Genomic DNA, 16,596 nt, shown 5'->3' on the forward strand with positions numbered 1-16,596 from the left:
CTTTACAAGCAACATGACTCTACAGGAGAGCATTCTCATGTGTGTTGGCCTGCTTCATCTGCATCTGTACCTATCTTTACATACCAGAATTTTAAAGAATACAAGTCATCAGAAGAATATGCCCTTTTGCATATAACTTACTTGGGGTTTTGGAGCCTTTGGACCCCTGTACTTAGAGAGGATTTCTGATTAGAGCTATTTGCTGCCATAGGAACAGACACTGGTGCTATAATGAAAAGTGACAAGGGATCAATAGGAGCACTGTAGATTTGCACTAATAAATATTCGTATGCAATGCTAAAGAATCTCATCCATAGCAGTTTATTAAGGCATAGTATAGCCCAGATCATTTGGGATAATATATCATATTCCTAATATAGGCTGAATTTTCATAGGACATTTTCTAGCTTTTACAGGAATTCAAACATCTAATTTTGTCAGCATCTTCTGAAAATCCCAGGCTAAGTTTGATACCTATCACCTGTCAAACTCAGATGGCTGGCTGAAGTCATGTGGAGTCCTAATTTTCAACATCAGGGTATCCTTCACTATTACCTGTCTTAAAAGCATCCATCTAGGCCTTTTTATTCCTGAGGAGACTACAAGTTTCAAGAACAGCTTGGACGGGTTTTAAAACTAATTTGACTTTGTAGGTTAATCTTCTATTTTGAATGATAGACTAATCATTTTTCCAAAATAATTTATCTATTAGTTGTTTTTCTGCCTTGCTGCTGTGTTGAATGAGTCTTTATTTTGACCCTAACAATGGAAAGATAATGTATTCCTTCAGACACAAGCCTTGCAAATTCATGAAGTTGTGTTATAAATGGTAAGTAAAAATGAAGGCTTTTGTGATTGTGTTAGAGGAGATGGACTAAATGAGAGTTAACTGAATACCCTGTAGGGTGCTAGGTAAAGGAAGAATGGCATTATGTTGATTAAAATAAGCTAACCATTCAGATTACTCTTGGAGAATCATAAATACTTTATAATGGATACATATGCTTCAGTAATTAGTAACTGCTGTGCTGCTGAATCTCACTAATACATGACACATGACAAAAATCAAGATGATTCACTCAAAACTGAAAATTCAGAAAATTTTCACCCCACTTTTAGCTAATGTTTCTCAGTCAATTATACCTTCTTTTATTTAATCACTAAATGATGTTTAACAATGCTTGTTTTGGGGGTTTTTTCTCATTTTGTTTCCTGACCAAGCACTTCATCAAAAAATGAGCGAGAAGATCAGCAGTCAGGAGATGAAACTGACTTTTCTACAGAAGAAGGTTGACAGCATTGCTGCTGCCATGAATGATGTGAGCAAGCTGCTTTCTTCTCTGGAAGGCAAAATCAATGAAAATAAGGGCAGAGAGTTCCAGTCTTTTCTAAAAGGTAAGAAAAATAAATTAATGTAATCACTCACCCTGTTAGAAGTGCCGGGGGAAAAAAAAGCTAAAAGTCTTCATAGACTGTTCTGTTCTATTATATTACTCAACACTTGTTGGGAAAACTCATTTTTAAGATTTCATTAAGAGAGGGATTTGTTTATTTCAACATTCACTACAGAGTCTTTCATAGTGACAAAAAATTTATATTCTTGTGTGCTTCGTCATCTACATGGCAGCTTAAGCCACTGTCAAGGCATTTTTGTTTTCTTAGACCATCTGCAAATATTCTTATGTCTGTTTTTGTTTATCTGGCAGCTGCTGAAGGATGTAGTATTTGTTTTGCTACCAAGTCTAATATTCTTTAATACATAATTCACACACACAGGGCAAACTATAAGGAATTCTGTGGTGGTTGAGTTTATAATACTGCAAACATTCTGCTGAATAATTTGTCCCTGATTGTATTAGGCTATCTTTGATAAACATCTATACTCATGTTCAGTATATGAGAAAGACACAGATAGAAATCAGGAGCTTGGGCAGTTTCTCACCAACAGAATTGTGCATCTGTTTGTTGTGAATCTTGCAGCAAGATGTGTGTGTTACCCAGCTGCAAGTGTTGTTTAACAAGCAGATTCAAGATGAAACTTTCATTTCCTCAATGTGCAGTATTTTTCTAATTTTTCAGGAATATTCCCCAAACCGTATTTTACACTTAAAAATCCAGAGACTTTTCTACTATTTAAAATAGGAGGTTCTGGAGTTCCTTACATTGAGATAAAACTGAACAAACAATAAGTGTTTTTATATCTCCCTCAGATTTATCAAACTGGGTGCCATTTCTTGTATTTTCAGTCCTCTGTCTCCTGAGCTGATCCTGCCATGTGCTAGATAGCTCTCCTGTATACAAGTTCATTCCATCTCTTGATCAGTGACCTGCTTTCACCTCTCCACATATTGCTAGATGGCATTCTTGACCTTTGCATGCACATTTAATCTGTCTTTGAATATTTTCCATTTCCCTTCTGCTTTCTCCTCATTCTTTTTTTTTTTTTCTATTTCACTCATTCTAGCTGTCATTTTCATGCTAGTCTAAGAGGTGTTTTTCAGCATCCTGTGTTTCTGCTTCTGCACTCCCTATCTCTATTTCAGGGTCTAAGTCTTAATTAAAATCTGCTGTCCAAAACCCTCCTTCTTTGAAAATGCCCTTCAAGCCTTTATTGGTTTTACTTGTAATGTTTTATATTATACCGATATGCTCAGAAAAAATCTCCAGCTGATATCCCTCTTTTTGATTTATCTTCTCAATCTATCTCCTAATCAGGGAGATATAAGGCCAATGAAAAAGATGCTATCAACTACATTCCTTGGCTCTAATTATGAGCATTCCAACACTGGTTGTTCTTGGCTTCTACATAGTTAAACAGCAGGAATGAGGAAAGGAGAGGAGAGAGAAAAGGTTAGTGTGTATGGTGGCTTCTACGTGCAATGACAAATAGCAACTGCAGTTTCTGTCCAGGAAATATCAGTCCGTTGTACTCAAATGCAAAAACAGCATCCTAAAGTAGCAGGACCTGAAAGGATCTTCCATACTATCCACTGTAGCACTGGACATTCTACCTTGCTAAAAATTACTCTTAGAATCTCTCCTGAAGCAAACCACAACTTTCCCAGTACCACTGCCATCCTAAAGCAACCTGCTTTTAAAGCACAGTTAAGTCTGTAGTTGCTTTATGCTATCCAGGCCTTTTACTTCTTCACCTACTTTTCCATTTTCTTCCTCTGGTGCCAGGTCCTTTTCTCACATCCATACATCACATTTTTTTCTTATCACAGAAGTTCTAATGTTCTGCCCAGCTTTGTATCAGGGTTTGTTAGGAATGAGGTCAAACAATTCAATACAGTTTAAAATGTCTTTAATTCTTGGTTTCATCTATGACTTCAGTGACACAAATATGTCATCTGCTGATAAAGGGCAACCCTCACTGTAGTAACTGATATGCTCCTCTGTTTAGTTAATGAAACCTATTGTGCATTTTAAAAATTGCTTTCAGTATTCAGGAAGCTGTTCCCATTTGTTAGTTAGGGAAAATAACTTTGTGCTCTTTTTAATTTAAAAAACTCTCCTTACTTCCTGCTATTATTTTCTTCCTCCTCTAAGTCCATATTTAATATACACCTTTCCTCTTCATTATAAAAATGTACATTACTTTCAAAATGAACTCAGTAATTGGGTGTTAATCCCTTACAAGTCAGAAACGTCATTTGAAGCCACATATATAACCTCAATTCAGTCTCCTGTGTACATAAATTTATTTTGCACATTATTCTGCAAATAATTGAAACTGCAAAGAGAGTATATGTTGACACAGAGTAATTACACCCTTTGGTTTTCAGCCAGGAAGCTAAAATTAAAATTTATAATCTCATAAAAAGTGCAAGAGATCTTTAACGTTCACAGGTAGTTTGGACCTTTCTGTTTCAAAATGAGCAACAGAGAAATTGAGTTACATCCATGAGTGCACCCATGTATTTGCTGCTCAAGCTTAACAATATATCCAATTGTCACAGAGTTTGGGTCAGGTCTTTGTGGGGACAAGTGCGCTCCCACAGCCCCTGCTGCGCTTTGCTTCTGAGCTACCCAGTTGTCCTAGCCAAAAAGCAGGGTTGAGAGAAACCCAAAGCTGTCTGGTTTAGCAGGCTCAACACTCCCCTGGTCAGGGGAACTCCTGAAAACCAGAGCTGAGCTCCATACTACTACACTCACTATCCAACTGCATGGAGCTGGAATAGCAGAGAGTGAGGCTGGCACCTTCATGGCTGACACAGAAAGAAAAGGTTGGTATAGACCCTCTGGAATGCCTCTCACAGATGAGTGGTCTGTTATCAAGATTTGTTGCTGGGATGAACAAATTTATTGATTGCTCACAGAAGGTTTAGAGTAACCTTGGTTCTTTCCACAACCATTAAATTTTTCTCCACAGCTCGTTGTGTCTCTTAGAGCACAGAACACTTTTCAGCATCAGTAAGTAACCTGACCAAATCATCACTTGGAATGGTTTTTTTCTACATGTCAGTTTAACTTGGTTCATATCTTGGTTTTTCCTCTCAGCTGCCAGAACACCTTTATTCTCAGATATATCAGTGGGGACATACATGTGCCTATTCATGTACATGCATCTGTCTAGTCATTGACTTGCTTTTTAGGTAATTAAAAGGAAGATAATGAAGGTAATCTCAATATTATCACTGCTGTTTGTTAGACTTAATGTAAAATTGCTGGGACATTTGGGACCTCAGATGACAATAATGGAGTTTAATTCTTAGGAAACTTCATGCTAGATTTCTGATGTGGTTCTTGCCTGGGCCAGCAAACTTGGGTCTGATTTCTTGATGTTTTACTGCACTTGTTGAGAATGTACCTTCGAATAAGTTTTGAAGACATGCTTTGGTGTTTTAGAGATGAAGAAATAAATTCCAGGCTCTAGAATTAATTCAGAATAAAATGGAAGAGGGAACAGATAATTTCTGCCTTTATCAGTACAGTTTTAGTCAGAGAACTGTGGTCATTGAGGCATTGTTGAGGTTGAAGAGTTTAATCATTATATCAGAGTCTCGCTGTAAATGTTCATAGGGTCTATGAAATTTGTGCAAAAAATGCTTCAGTGTTTCAGTTGGACAGAGGAGCTACCTTTGAAGAATAAATTAATACAATTCCTTCTATTCTCACACCAGAGCAGAATTACTGCTCTAATTGTTTGAAATATGCAGAAGTCTTTTATACCTGTCTTGACCTCTCTAAGGCTATATGGGGAACATATTCTCATGTTGTTCACTGGGGCAGAATTCACACATTCACTTCTGCCTAGTACTTTTCAGGATCAGAATTCCTAGGAGCTATTTAAGGAGTTGTGTGCAAGACTGAAAGTTTCTACCTTTAAAATGCCTGCATCTTGCAGCAGTTGTTGTGTTACTAAATTTAGCTATTCAATAAGGCTATTTTTAAAATTTTGATTCTGTCTCACAATAGTGTGTTGTATCATCACCTAGCACATACAATACAGTGGGAAGGCAATAATCTCTGCTTTCATTTCCTGATCATAATCTTGTAAAGCAGATTTTTTTTGCCTTACTTTCCTAGTAGAGAAAGGACACATCATGTTTTATGAGCAAGCCACAAAAGTACACATATCTCTACCTTTAGTGCTCAGAAACAGCTTAGGTGAGAGGTCAATGCTGGTACTACATGTAGAGTTTGCGTTTGTCCTTTCAAAATACTAACAAAAGTCCCACTGATTTCAGTAGAAACAGGGACGAATCCTCAAACACCGTAGCTGTATATAAACTGTAAATATCCTCTGCATTCTTCAACTATACATTTTACTCTCTGTGTGGGTAAATTGGGGCAGGGATGTGTGTTTCACCTCTGTGAAGCGCTGTGTTTGCTCACATTGTGGGAAAAACTTAGATGTTATTAACACAGTTGATTTGATTGTTTCCATATTTCTCCTTTTCCCCAAAGGTCTCAAATCCAGAAGTATCAATGACTTAATCAAAGACATTGTCAGAGAATACTTTCAAGTATTTCAAGGTGAAATGCAAGAGAGCATGGCTCAAATTTTCAAGACAATGTCTAGCATGTCAGGGGACCTTGAAAATACGAAAGAACTAGTCAAGCATCTGAATGAAACCCAAAATAAATTTGCTCAGGAGAAAGATAGTGGGCCTACAGAGCTTGACATTCTGGAACTGAAGAGTCATATGGTGCAGATGAGAGAGGAAATGGCCCTCACTTGTGAGAAGCCTGTGAAAGCTTTACAAGAAAAGCAGAAGTCCTTGGAAATTAGCTTGGAGCACCAACAGTCAAGAAGTGTAATTTATTATGAATCTTTAAATAAGACCCTCTCTGAAATGAGAGATGCTCATGAACAACTGTTATCAGCTGAACAGTCTTCAAGACAAAGCTTGCCCCCAGCAGATCAAGTCACGGAGTACAATGTTACAGAGTACATGATCACACTGCATGAGAAAGTAAAGAGACAAGGCATGATGGTGCTGGACATCTATGATGACTTAAGAGTGCAAGAGAGCAAGATCAACAATCTCAGTGTTGCACTGGAAATTCAGAGGGACTCTGTTCTGGGGGTCTGTGATGACATGTTGTCAGAGAGCAGGACAGATTTCCAAGCACAGCTGGCAGCAGTCCAAGAGAGTGTGGTTGTTCTAAACAAGAGTCTCTCTGATGTGTTCCTTCCATTGGGCAATAAGATGGACAGAATGAATGAGCAAATTAATGACTTGTGCTATGATATGGAGATCCTGCAGCCCTTGATTGAGCAAGGGGTACCTTTTAGTCTAACTTCAGAGTATGAGCAACAAATCCAAGCTAAAGAATTGAAAGAGAAACTTGATAACCTCACTGTTGTCATTGAAGGAATGAGTTCTGCAATAAAGGAACTTGACAAAACTCAGGAAGGACTTAAAAATGAATCTCAGGCTTATCAGGAACTGTTTGAGAGTCGTGTTAATGAATGCTCCATGGAAATAGAAGATGGATTAAACAAGACCATGATAGTAGTAAACAGTGCTATTGATTCTATTCAAGATAATTATGTACTGAAAGACATGCTACCTGCTCTAAGAAATGAGACTGAAGTTTGCTGTGGCAGAGCTGAGGAACTGGACAGCCTCCTGGCTTTTATTCCCCAGTTCCAACAGTTGAATGAATCCCTCCAGTCACTGCTTTATAACAAGAGATACAAAATTACTTCACAGGTAGCACCATCTCTTTCTGATCTTCCCGAAAAGGAGTCTGACAAAAGTATCCTCCCCAATGTCAGTAGAGTTTTCTATATTTTAAATGATATGTCATCAAAAGTGGACAAGCAGCAACAAGATATCAGCCGCCTGGAAGAAAAGCTGGTTGACTCTGTGGAAGGTTCAAAGGACCATGAGGTTCGCCTTCTGAATGTAGAGTCAAAAATTTCCAAGTTTTTGGCAAGCAACTGTGTCTCACTAAAAAACACCAAAGCTGCCTCAACAGAGAAAGAACAGGTGGTCTCACTTCAGCTCCAGGCACTCAGTTCCAGGATCAAGGCCCTGGAAGCCAAGTCCATCCGTTTCTCAAACATCATTCCACTCGTGAACAAGACTGCTCATGAGGCCTGGGGGCTGTGCCAGGAAACCAACAAGAGCATCCAGAAAGTGAATGCAAGCATACCTGTGCTAATTAAATTGGCTCAGCCAGATATCCCCCTGCTTCAGAGAGGCCTCAAGGAGCTCGTTGAATCGGTGCTTGAAGTAAAAGCAGGAACTATTCTGACAAATTTAACCCAGCATGTTGACATATCCATGGTAAATGCAATGAACAATATCACCAAACTTCAGAAGCAGCCAAAACTGGTTATAAAAAAACCCTCTCCAGCAAAAAAAGTGGCAGGAAATGCCACCATGAGCCTGGCAAGCCGAAGCCAGAGAAACACGGATAATGCAATAGATCCAGGTAATGCATTTTCCTAAAAATCCAGGTATGTTTTATAAAGATTATGTAAGCATTGTGATGAACTGAGTGGCAGAACTTGACTGAGAGTAAATAAAAAGTCTAAAGATTGCTGTGAAGAGTGTTTCAGAGGATCCTGAGATTAGCCTCTTGCTTACAATATAATTTGTTTTGCTTATGAACTTTTGCACTCAATCTAACTTTTCCTTAATGGGTTCCCATCTGATCAGTTTAAGATACATAGACATGCACATACACTCAGCTGAGAACCTGTCCTTTGAAAAGTTATTGACAGTTTAGAAAAAACCTGAAGAACCAGAATTTTATGCCTGCATCTCAATTAGCAATTTCAGTAGAAAAGGATATATGCAGGCTGGGAGAGAAATATGGAGTTGCATCAGTACTTTGCAGTGTCAGTAGGGATGATGGGTATCAAAAACCAGAAGCAAGTGAACAAAAATGACTGTAATGAGGCTTTTTCTGGCTTCTTCAGGACTTCATTGAGATGTGCAGTTATAGTTACAGCAGTGTGTTCCTGAAAAAGAAAGAATCCAGCCAATCAAGTAAATTTGGCTCCAGTCCACCTGGAGAGCAGCTCAGCTAAGCAGGAGCTGCCATTCTTAAAAAGAAAATTTTGAGTGTGATCTGCTTCTGAACTTAAATTCAAATGCCATCATGTGAAATGAGTTATGAATGAAGTGACAGAAGTACAGACTCTTGAGTTGTGACTTCTGCAATCATACTTGAGTGAAAATCACAAGCACAAGATAATGTTTTATGGAAATAAAACTTCTGGCACAGTACAGAAAATGAAGAGTGGATGAGTGACTCAAAATACTCATATGATTCTAATTCACATTAAAATTAAGGTTTCTTAATAACAGAGTCATGTCCAGATATTCTTGAAGATCCAGACCTGAATATTTTCTGTAACATGCTCCTAAACTTAAGAACATTTCTAAACCAATACATGCTCCCTATTGCAAGCAGATGTAGAGGTAGTAAGAGCTATTGCTCTTTTTCATGTCCTAAGGCCATGGGCAATTTCCTTTTCGCTTTCCATGATTTTCTCCTTCCTGTCCACTTGAATTCTTCATCTCTTCCCATCCTAGGGACAGCATTTCTCAATGATCAATGGAAAGCATCCTTCTTAAAGCTATAATCCCATGAGTAGCTTGGTTGCTGATGAAAGTCATCCCCAATGAAGGATGTCAGTCCTTGGTTAACTTTCCAGTTAGAGAGGGGACACAGCTACCATAGGAGGCAATCACACTTAAAAATGCACAAAGTAATTTGAATATTTTGCTATTCAAAATTGCAATTCATCCTCAAGTCCTTTTTGGTTTATGTTACTGACACTGTACAGGATGAAAATTCAAAATCCTTTTTCAAAATTGAAATTAAGAGAAAATAAGAGATGCCTTTGAGCCTTCCCACACCATGTACTCTGTTGGAAAGTATCGCTAGTGCTACCTGCCTGGAGCATGGGAAGGTGCCACATGCTCTGGCTTTCTCTCCATTTTGATGGATTATTGTCTTTCCCATTTATTATTTATACTCAATTTTAACAAACAACTTGTTTGATAGCATTGGATATATGCTCACTTGCAGAAAGTGCAGTTCTTTGCAGCTGTGGAGAAGCCTTATTTTTAGATGAGGTTTATACATACCAATGTTTATGCTGACTTTTCCATTGGTAATGAGATGTTGTACTTAACAAATTTCATGCCTAGCAAAGCCATACATTGCATATCTGTAAGTTAAAGAAGCAAGACCATTACCCTAATTAGCAAGTATCAATCTTCTGCCGGGCTGGATTTTACTTCTCTGTGAAAGCTTTTTCTCACAAGTTCTAGGAGACTACCAGACATTTGTGCTGCCTTTACTAAAATTTCTAGAAGAAATTCTAAGGCCTAATTGGCTAATTATAAAATGTATTTAATCTTAGATTGCCTTTTTCAAACTAAAAAAAAAAAAAATAATTCTTGAGAGAGGTGAATGACAATTTTCATTGACTCAAATATGTTCAATATTTGAACCTACTCTAACAGATTAGGGTTTAACTGGCTGTAATCTGTTCAAGATTTGACCCTGAGGTAATACTTTCTAAAGTAATTAGTTGAAATCAGAAGAAAACAATGTGATTTGCTTTGCATATGCAGGGACATGAAGCTTTGCAGACTTCCCATATTGTGGAATAAACTTAAGAAAAGTTCTCTGTCAAGTAGAGGCTGCAATACATGTATGAGGGATGAAAGCACCAACACTTCACCTGACACTGACTGTAACAGCAAGCCAGGATGCATTAAAAAGTGATTATCTTAAGACAGCTTCAGTATCTAAAAGGAGATGACAACATTAATACATATATTTTTAATATACATATACACACACAGTAACTGTTAATTAGTCGTGGGTTTGGGCTGTGACTGGTCCTACTTTCCAATGCACTGTTCTCCTGCAGAAATGAGTGATGCAGTGTCAGGGCAGTTTAGCTCACATCCCATTTTCCTGTTCTATTAGTGCTGCTCTCTTGGGAATATAGAGGCTGCTGTGCTTTCCAAATGTGAGTGTGCTCTCTTGTTGCATGTCTTGTATTGGTTGTGGGTTTTTCTTTATTCAGATTATGCCACCCTCCCATCAACATGAATAACTGGAGTCAAGGTGTGTTATATTTATGCATTTAAAACAGTGCACCTGTAATTTCAAGAGGTAATTTCAATTCATTCTCACTTTCTTTATGTCTTATTTCTGATTTTGTTTTCACAAGATTTCTAACTCCTAACAGAAAAGCAAGCTTCCATTGTTGCTTTATTGTTCAAGCCTTCATTTCAAGTGAAATATTAACCTATTCAATGTTTTCCATCTTGTGTTTTAATTGCACAAATTAGATGGTTATTCCAGTTCATCTGGGTGACAGACACTTCAAATTTGCATATTTCCTCTTTAGACTAATGGGTTGATGAAGCTGTTGTGTTGTTTTTAATTTGGTGAGCCTAAAATCATCCCACAGGAGTTATTAGATCCCTCTGCTCAACAGAGAAACAGAGTTGCTAGAGTCCAAGCAGTTCAGATTGGCCCTGATTCTCTGCCCCACCCAAACAGGAGGGCACAGCCCTCTCCTCCTTGCTTTTTGCCCTCTGTCAGCCTGAGGGTGCTAAAACAGGGTGATTAATAACTATGGGCTGGCAAGCAGTTTGACCCTGTGTGAGCAGGGTGATTTGGGAGATACCCAGGCTCTTCCAGTCTCCTGGGGCTTCCTGAGAAGCAGGTACTGATAACTAAATACGGAGAATATGTTTTTAGGTTACCTCCTGGTCAGAAGAATTTCCAGGCTGAACTACTGGAGTCAGTCTTTTCCATAAGGAGACCGTTAAATTGCTAAACATTTGTTTTGCTTCTAAAAAACCCCTGGTAGATACTGAGAGAGCTTCATTATTTGTTTGAGATTTGTTTGCACAATATTGGCAGTCTATTTCCCAAAAGAGCTTCTGGCTGTCTGCCTTCTCAAAGAGTAGCAAAACAGAGCATTACCTGGCTCTTCTCATTACTACCATACCAAGTATAATTAGCAACTACATTATGTTCTCTGCTAGTAATAGTGACAATTTAAGCCTTTAATTTATAGTCTCTCTCTTTTACTCATCTACACTACCAAGTTGTGAAACATTAATCAACAATAAAATATTTGTTTTAGTAGGAGATCTGTTCCTAATGATACCCTCTGGAATCTTTACCCCAAGGAGATAATTCAGACATAGCATCTCAAGACACTCTTCAACAAGAAAAGAGAAAATACTGGGCAGAGGAAATGACAGCAGAAAGATGCCATTGTAGCATAGTTACATGGAGATTATTGGCACAGTGGAGAGCTGCAGAATTTGCCTCTTGCTCTGAAAATCCTAATTTGACTCAAACCCCACACAGCTTCTCCTATTCTAGCAAATGGAGGAGGTTCCCAGTTGCTGTTAAGCAGTGTTTCACAGGGAGGGTTAATTTCATGCAGATAGAGCTATGTCTGAATTTGAATTAAATCCAGGGTTAAGTTTGGGCAGAATCACCCCACAGCAGACTTCCAAAATGTCTCAATCTCATTATCATTTCCTTTTATCACTTCCTGTTTCTTGGGTTTACTTCTTGATTATGATAAGTGGAGGCCAATTAGCAGAGAGACTGCTGTGTTCTTACAGGAAGCTTTTTTATTTGGGGAGTATGATACAGTCAGCACAATCAGCTGTTTTCCTTCCTTTTCTGCTTTCCTTTGACACTTGGTAAATATGGGGGTGCTTGGAAAATATCAGTGAAATGTTGTGGGTGGTTGGTGAATGTGAGTGAAAAATAACTTCAATGAAGGATGTAGCAACCGATTATCTGAGAAGCAAACCATTATTTTCTCATGTCCAGTTGCCTGTGCTGTGACCCCAGTCATGGCAGTCCTAAATTGCTTTATTTCAGGCATTCCAGACTAGACATTATTTTCTGTGAAAAGAATGACTGTTGTGTTTATAAATTCATAAGCTATATCAGAGCAAATTCAAGTGTCACTGTACAATGTGCCTCAGCATTCTGCTCACTGAACTAAAATATCACCCAGAAACAGTTTGCCTTAATGCAGCAGTCTGTGAAATACGTGGTTGGGAAAATGAAGATAACACTGGAATGACTGAAATATCTATGTGAAATCCAGGTCAGCATTTTCCTGGCAATAACTAGATGTTTTTATGCAAGACTTTTTCAGTTCTGACCTACCAACCTAGATTTACTATAACAGGACTGTGTGGAGTTCTCTCTCCAGAGTTCTGCTGGTAGTTCCTGGCAAAGAAAAGGGTTGTTTTGTAAAATATCTGACTTTTATTTGACCAGACCAAGAGAAAGCAAAAATGTGTGGTTTGGGTTTGTGTTCAGAACTTTTCATTGCAATATTTATTTTTTTAATGTGACCTGAATTTTCTCCCCCCAAAGCACTGCTATGAGAACACATTATTCAATTACATTCAGTAATTACTGTCTCAGAGCTCAGCAGCATTGGTCTGACAGATTTCTCTGTATAGGCTGAGTTGAACTTGGCCAGCTCATATGTAATTGGCAACAGAGGCAAGGACCTTCTGCAAAGCCACCTGTTTGGTAAAATTTTTCTTGCTTGCAGTCCAAAACTTCTACAACAACTCTGATAGATGTAGTGGAATTAGGGTCTTATGGACAAGTACTTGAAGTGGCTGGGATAGCATTTAGGACTTTTGATCCCCAGGAGTCTGGCTCTCCTGCATTGTTTGTCACGTGCCTGGGTGAAAAATGTCATAGACAAGGCAGTCCAGCCTGTACAGCAGCAGTACAAAATCTCCTCTGGTACACGCAAGGATAAGATGTCTCAGCCCAGAAAGTGCAGCCTGATCTAACTTCTTTGGAGGTTCTTCTTTCTTACTGCTTGTGCCTGACCCTCTGAGAGCAGCAGAGCTCAGAATTTACAGGTAATCTGGAATATTTTGGAGGATAGCTGCATGTATGCTGTGTTCAGGTAGAAAGGGAGGCTGGACAGGAAGTGAGTTTGCCTTCTCAGAGAACTTCAGCAGAAATGGTGAGTTGACAAGGAGCCTTTCCAAAACACTGGATACTTGGGAAGTGTCCCTGCTGTGGCATTACAGCTGAGGCTGTTGGGTTTGTTCCTCTCTTTCCCAGGGCAGTTTTCAGCGTGTGCCAGCTCCCCATGCCAGAATGGAGGAACCTGTGTCAATGACAGACCGAGTTTTGTCTGCGCCTGTCGCCACCCCTTTGGAGGAGTCAACTGTAGTGTGAAGCTGGTGCAGGACGATTCCCTGAGTGTTGGCAAGTACAGAATTTAGCAGTGCAATACAGGATCAGTGCAGGCCTCTACCCCAGGGCCTAATTACAGAGCATTTGCTGGGCAGAGGTCTCACGTTTCACTTTAATGAGTGGCAACTCAAGCAGCAGAGTCCTGTGTTTTGGTGCTGAAGACATCAATCCCCACGGGTGACTCGTGATCTCTTTTCTTAATATGACCAGATGATGGGATTAAATTGGTTTGGGACCTGAGATAATAGCTGGAAAGCTCCCTGATGAAATGTGCAGAGTGGGAGGCTGAGCAGTATATGTATTTGAACACAATGTCATGGATTTTGAAGGGGAAGGTAAAATCACACCACTGGGAAATACTATCTTCAATAAGCAGCCATAAATGTTCTATAAATACCAACAGCTACCAAAATGTGTAGGACTGTGCCCTCAAGGAGTCATTTTAGGCCTGCCTCTGGCTTTCGTCAGCAAAGGATGCAGCCCCTTGAAAGATTCCAGAAGAAAAAAAAAAAGTGAAAATTATGCTTATTCAGCATAATAAATACAATAAATAATTTACACCCAGGCCACATGTAATGTGAATTTTATGTATCTTTCACCCATCATTTGGCTGATTTTTACTCATGACAGCATATGAATAGTGAATGAAATTATTTGTACAGAAGCAGGAACGATAGTGTACAGGCTCAGCTTGAAGAGATAGCGTACAGGCTCAGCTTGAAGCTCATATACTTTTATCCCCTCATTTAACATGATGAATGCTAAACCTCCTCACTGTTTGTCTAAGATTTGTGCCAAAATTCTTGGCTTCAGCTCGCTCACAGGAGCAATGAAAGAGATCCTGGAGTGGGAAAACTAGGAGGAAGTGTAAGGTGGAAAGGTCCCTTAATGGTAACATAGTATAGACAAACATAAAGTTCCCTTGCTGTTGCTAAATTTTTCTCTGGTGGATACATTTAGCACTAATTATGAAGAAAATTACTTTTAATATACTATAAAAAGATGTGTTTGTGCAGGAATACTGTGTTTCCGTTGCTCAAATTCTGTCATCCACAGGATGACGTGACATCAGAAAATCTGCATTTGTTCTTCTTGCGGGTCCGAATTGCCTTTCAACTATGTAACATCTTAAAACTTTTATCAACTTAAAATTTTTCTGTATTCCTTTCCAGATTTTTCAAAAGGATCATACAGATATGCACCTATGGTGGCTTTTTTTGCTTCCCATACATATGGAATGACAACTCCAGGACCCATCAGATTTAACAATCTGGATGTCAACTACGGTGCCTCGTTTGCCCCAGCAACTGGGAAGTTCCATGTTCCATACCTAGGGGTCTATGTTTTTGAATATACCATTGAATCATTCAGCCCACGTGCCTCTGGCTATCTGGTCATTGATGGAATAGACAAACTCACCTTTCAGGCTGAAAATATTAATAACAGCAAGTACACTGACAGAGTAATTACTGGAAATGCATTATTGGAGTTAAATTACGGTCAGGAAGTCTGGCTCAGACTGGCAACTGGCTCTATACCAGCCAAGTATCCACCTGTAACTACATTCAGTGGTTACTTGTTGTATCGTACCTAATCGGTCCTAAGAGTGAGCTGGTAGTCAGATGAAGCAACCTGCAGGTGAATTTAGCTTTGCATTTAAATTCTTTGCTTCTTTAAGGCAGGAAACTTCCCATGTAATGGCTTTTCTGGTGTCGATCCTCCAATATGTTCTTTGGTTGTAGCCATGTGCACAACCCCAAGGAGTCCATAGGCTGGAGATGGGGGAAAACAAAGCATCTTCCTCATATTAATGTGACTGGGAAGCACAAATCTGATGCTGTTCTGCTGATCCATTGCACAGACATGCTTACACGAGATTGCTGAGAATCACTTCTCAAGAGAAAGCTCAGTTGGATCACTCCTTTACACCCTGACTGCAAATCAAAAGTGATGGATAGATTTTGATGGCTCAGAGGCTGGATTACTACATAGCTCATTGTATCAATTGATAATCACGTGTATATATTCTGTTTGGAAAAAAAAATTTCTTTTTCATTTTGCCTACCATTATTCACTGCCTACTTTGATATGGCAGTATTTCATTGATTCATGATTTTTTATGTAACCAGTATGATGATAAACCATGTTTTTTGTATCTGGCAGCAAGAAATCCCAAGAGGAATACATTCAGATTAGAAATAAGGTATTTTTAGCATTTAAATTAGTCACAGGATAAACACAATAATGGATTTGGTGGATTCTCTCTGCTGCTTGAAATATTTAAACCACAGCTGGATTTTGCTTGGGTGCTATGTGTTAAGTAAATATTGTTATATTGTCTTCACACAGATTTTAGCATTTGACCTATAAAGTACACAAGATTAAATTATATAACCAAAGTATTTTCTGAGTTGGCGTTTTATAAATCTATGATATCCTTTGTTTCTGCATTATATTCACTAACTTGTGCAACAAGATGAAATTGACTTCAGTCTGCATGTGACTTTTTCAAGCATCAATCCAATAAAGAAATATTTTTAATTGATGCCTGACTGCCTGAAAAAACAAACCCTCTGGTTTTTATTCTTGTTCTTTCCGAAGTCCCAGGGTGCTTCAGTTTCTTGATATCCTATTCCCTGGTGTGACTGGCAAGGTTTGTGTCTGAATATTGCCTTTGTTAATGATATTTGACCAGGTTTTTCTGTGTTTCTGTGTTTGTCTCACTCCCTTTTCTTAAAAGCTGAAAAAAATCTCTCTATGATCTATGCCAATCTATTGAAGCACAGAATGTGTTGGTGCTTCCTGAATTATTTTGTTTCCCACCACTAGGAACTTTTCTTGAAAACACATGGGCATCGTCAACTCTCTTCTTAGTATTACTTAATTAACATACCT

The 16,596-nt window shown here is 38.7% G+C and overlaps 1 protein-coding gene across 1 annotated transcript in view; it reads left to right on the forward strand.

Annotated features, from left to right (window-relative positions):
* The window catches only part of MMRN1 (multimerin 1), a 40,297-nt gene extending 24,194 nt beyond the window's left edge, over positions 1-16,103 (forward strand). Inside the window, exons 5-8 of the mRNA XM_050974104.1 lie at positions 1,222-1,395; positions 5,914-7,893; positions 13,567-13,713; positions 14,874-16,103. Coding sequence (XP_050830061.1) covers positions 1,222-1,395; positions 5,914-7,893; positions 13,567-13,713; positions 14,874-15,295 — 2,723 coding nt within the window. The 3' untranslated portion in view covers positions 15,296-16,103. The remainder of the gene's footprint in view (positions 1-1,221; positions 1,396-5,913; positions 7,894-13,566; positions 13,714-14,873) is intronic.
* Positions 16,104-16,596: the final 493 nt, after the last annotated feature.

This window comes from Serinus canaria, chromosome 4 (assembly GCF_022539315.1).
Source record: "Serinus canaria isolate serCan28SL12 chromosome 4, serCan2020, whole genome shotgun sequence".
In the NCBI taxonomy this organism is placed as follows: Eukaryota; Metazoa; Chordata; class Aves; order Passeriformes; family Fringillidae; genus Serinus; species Serinus canaria.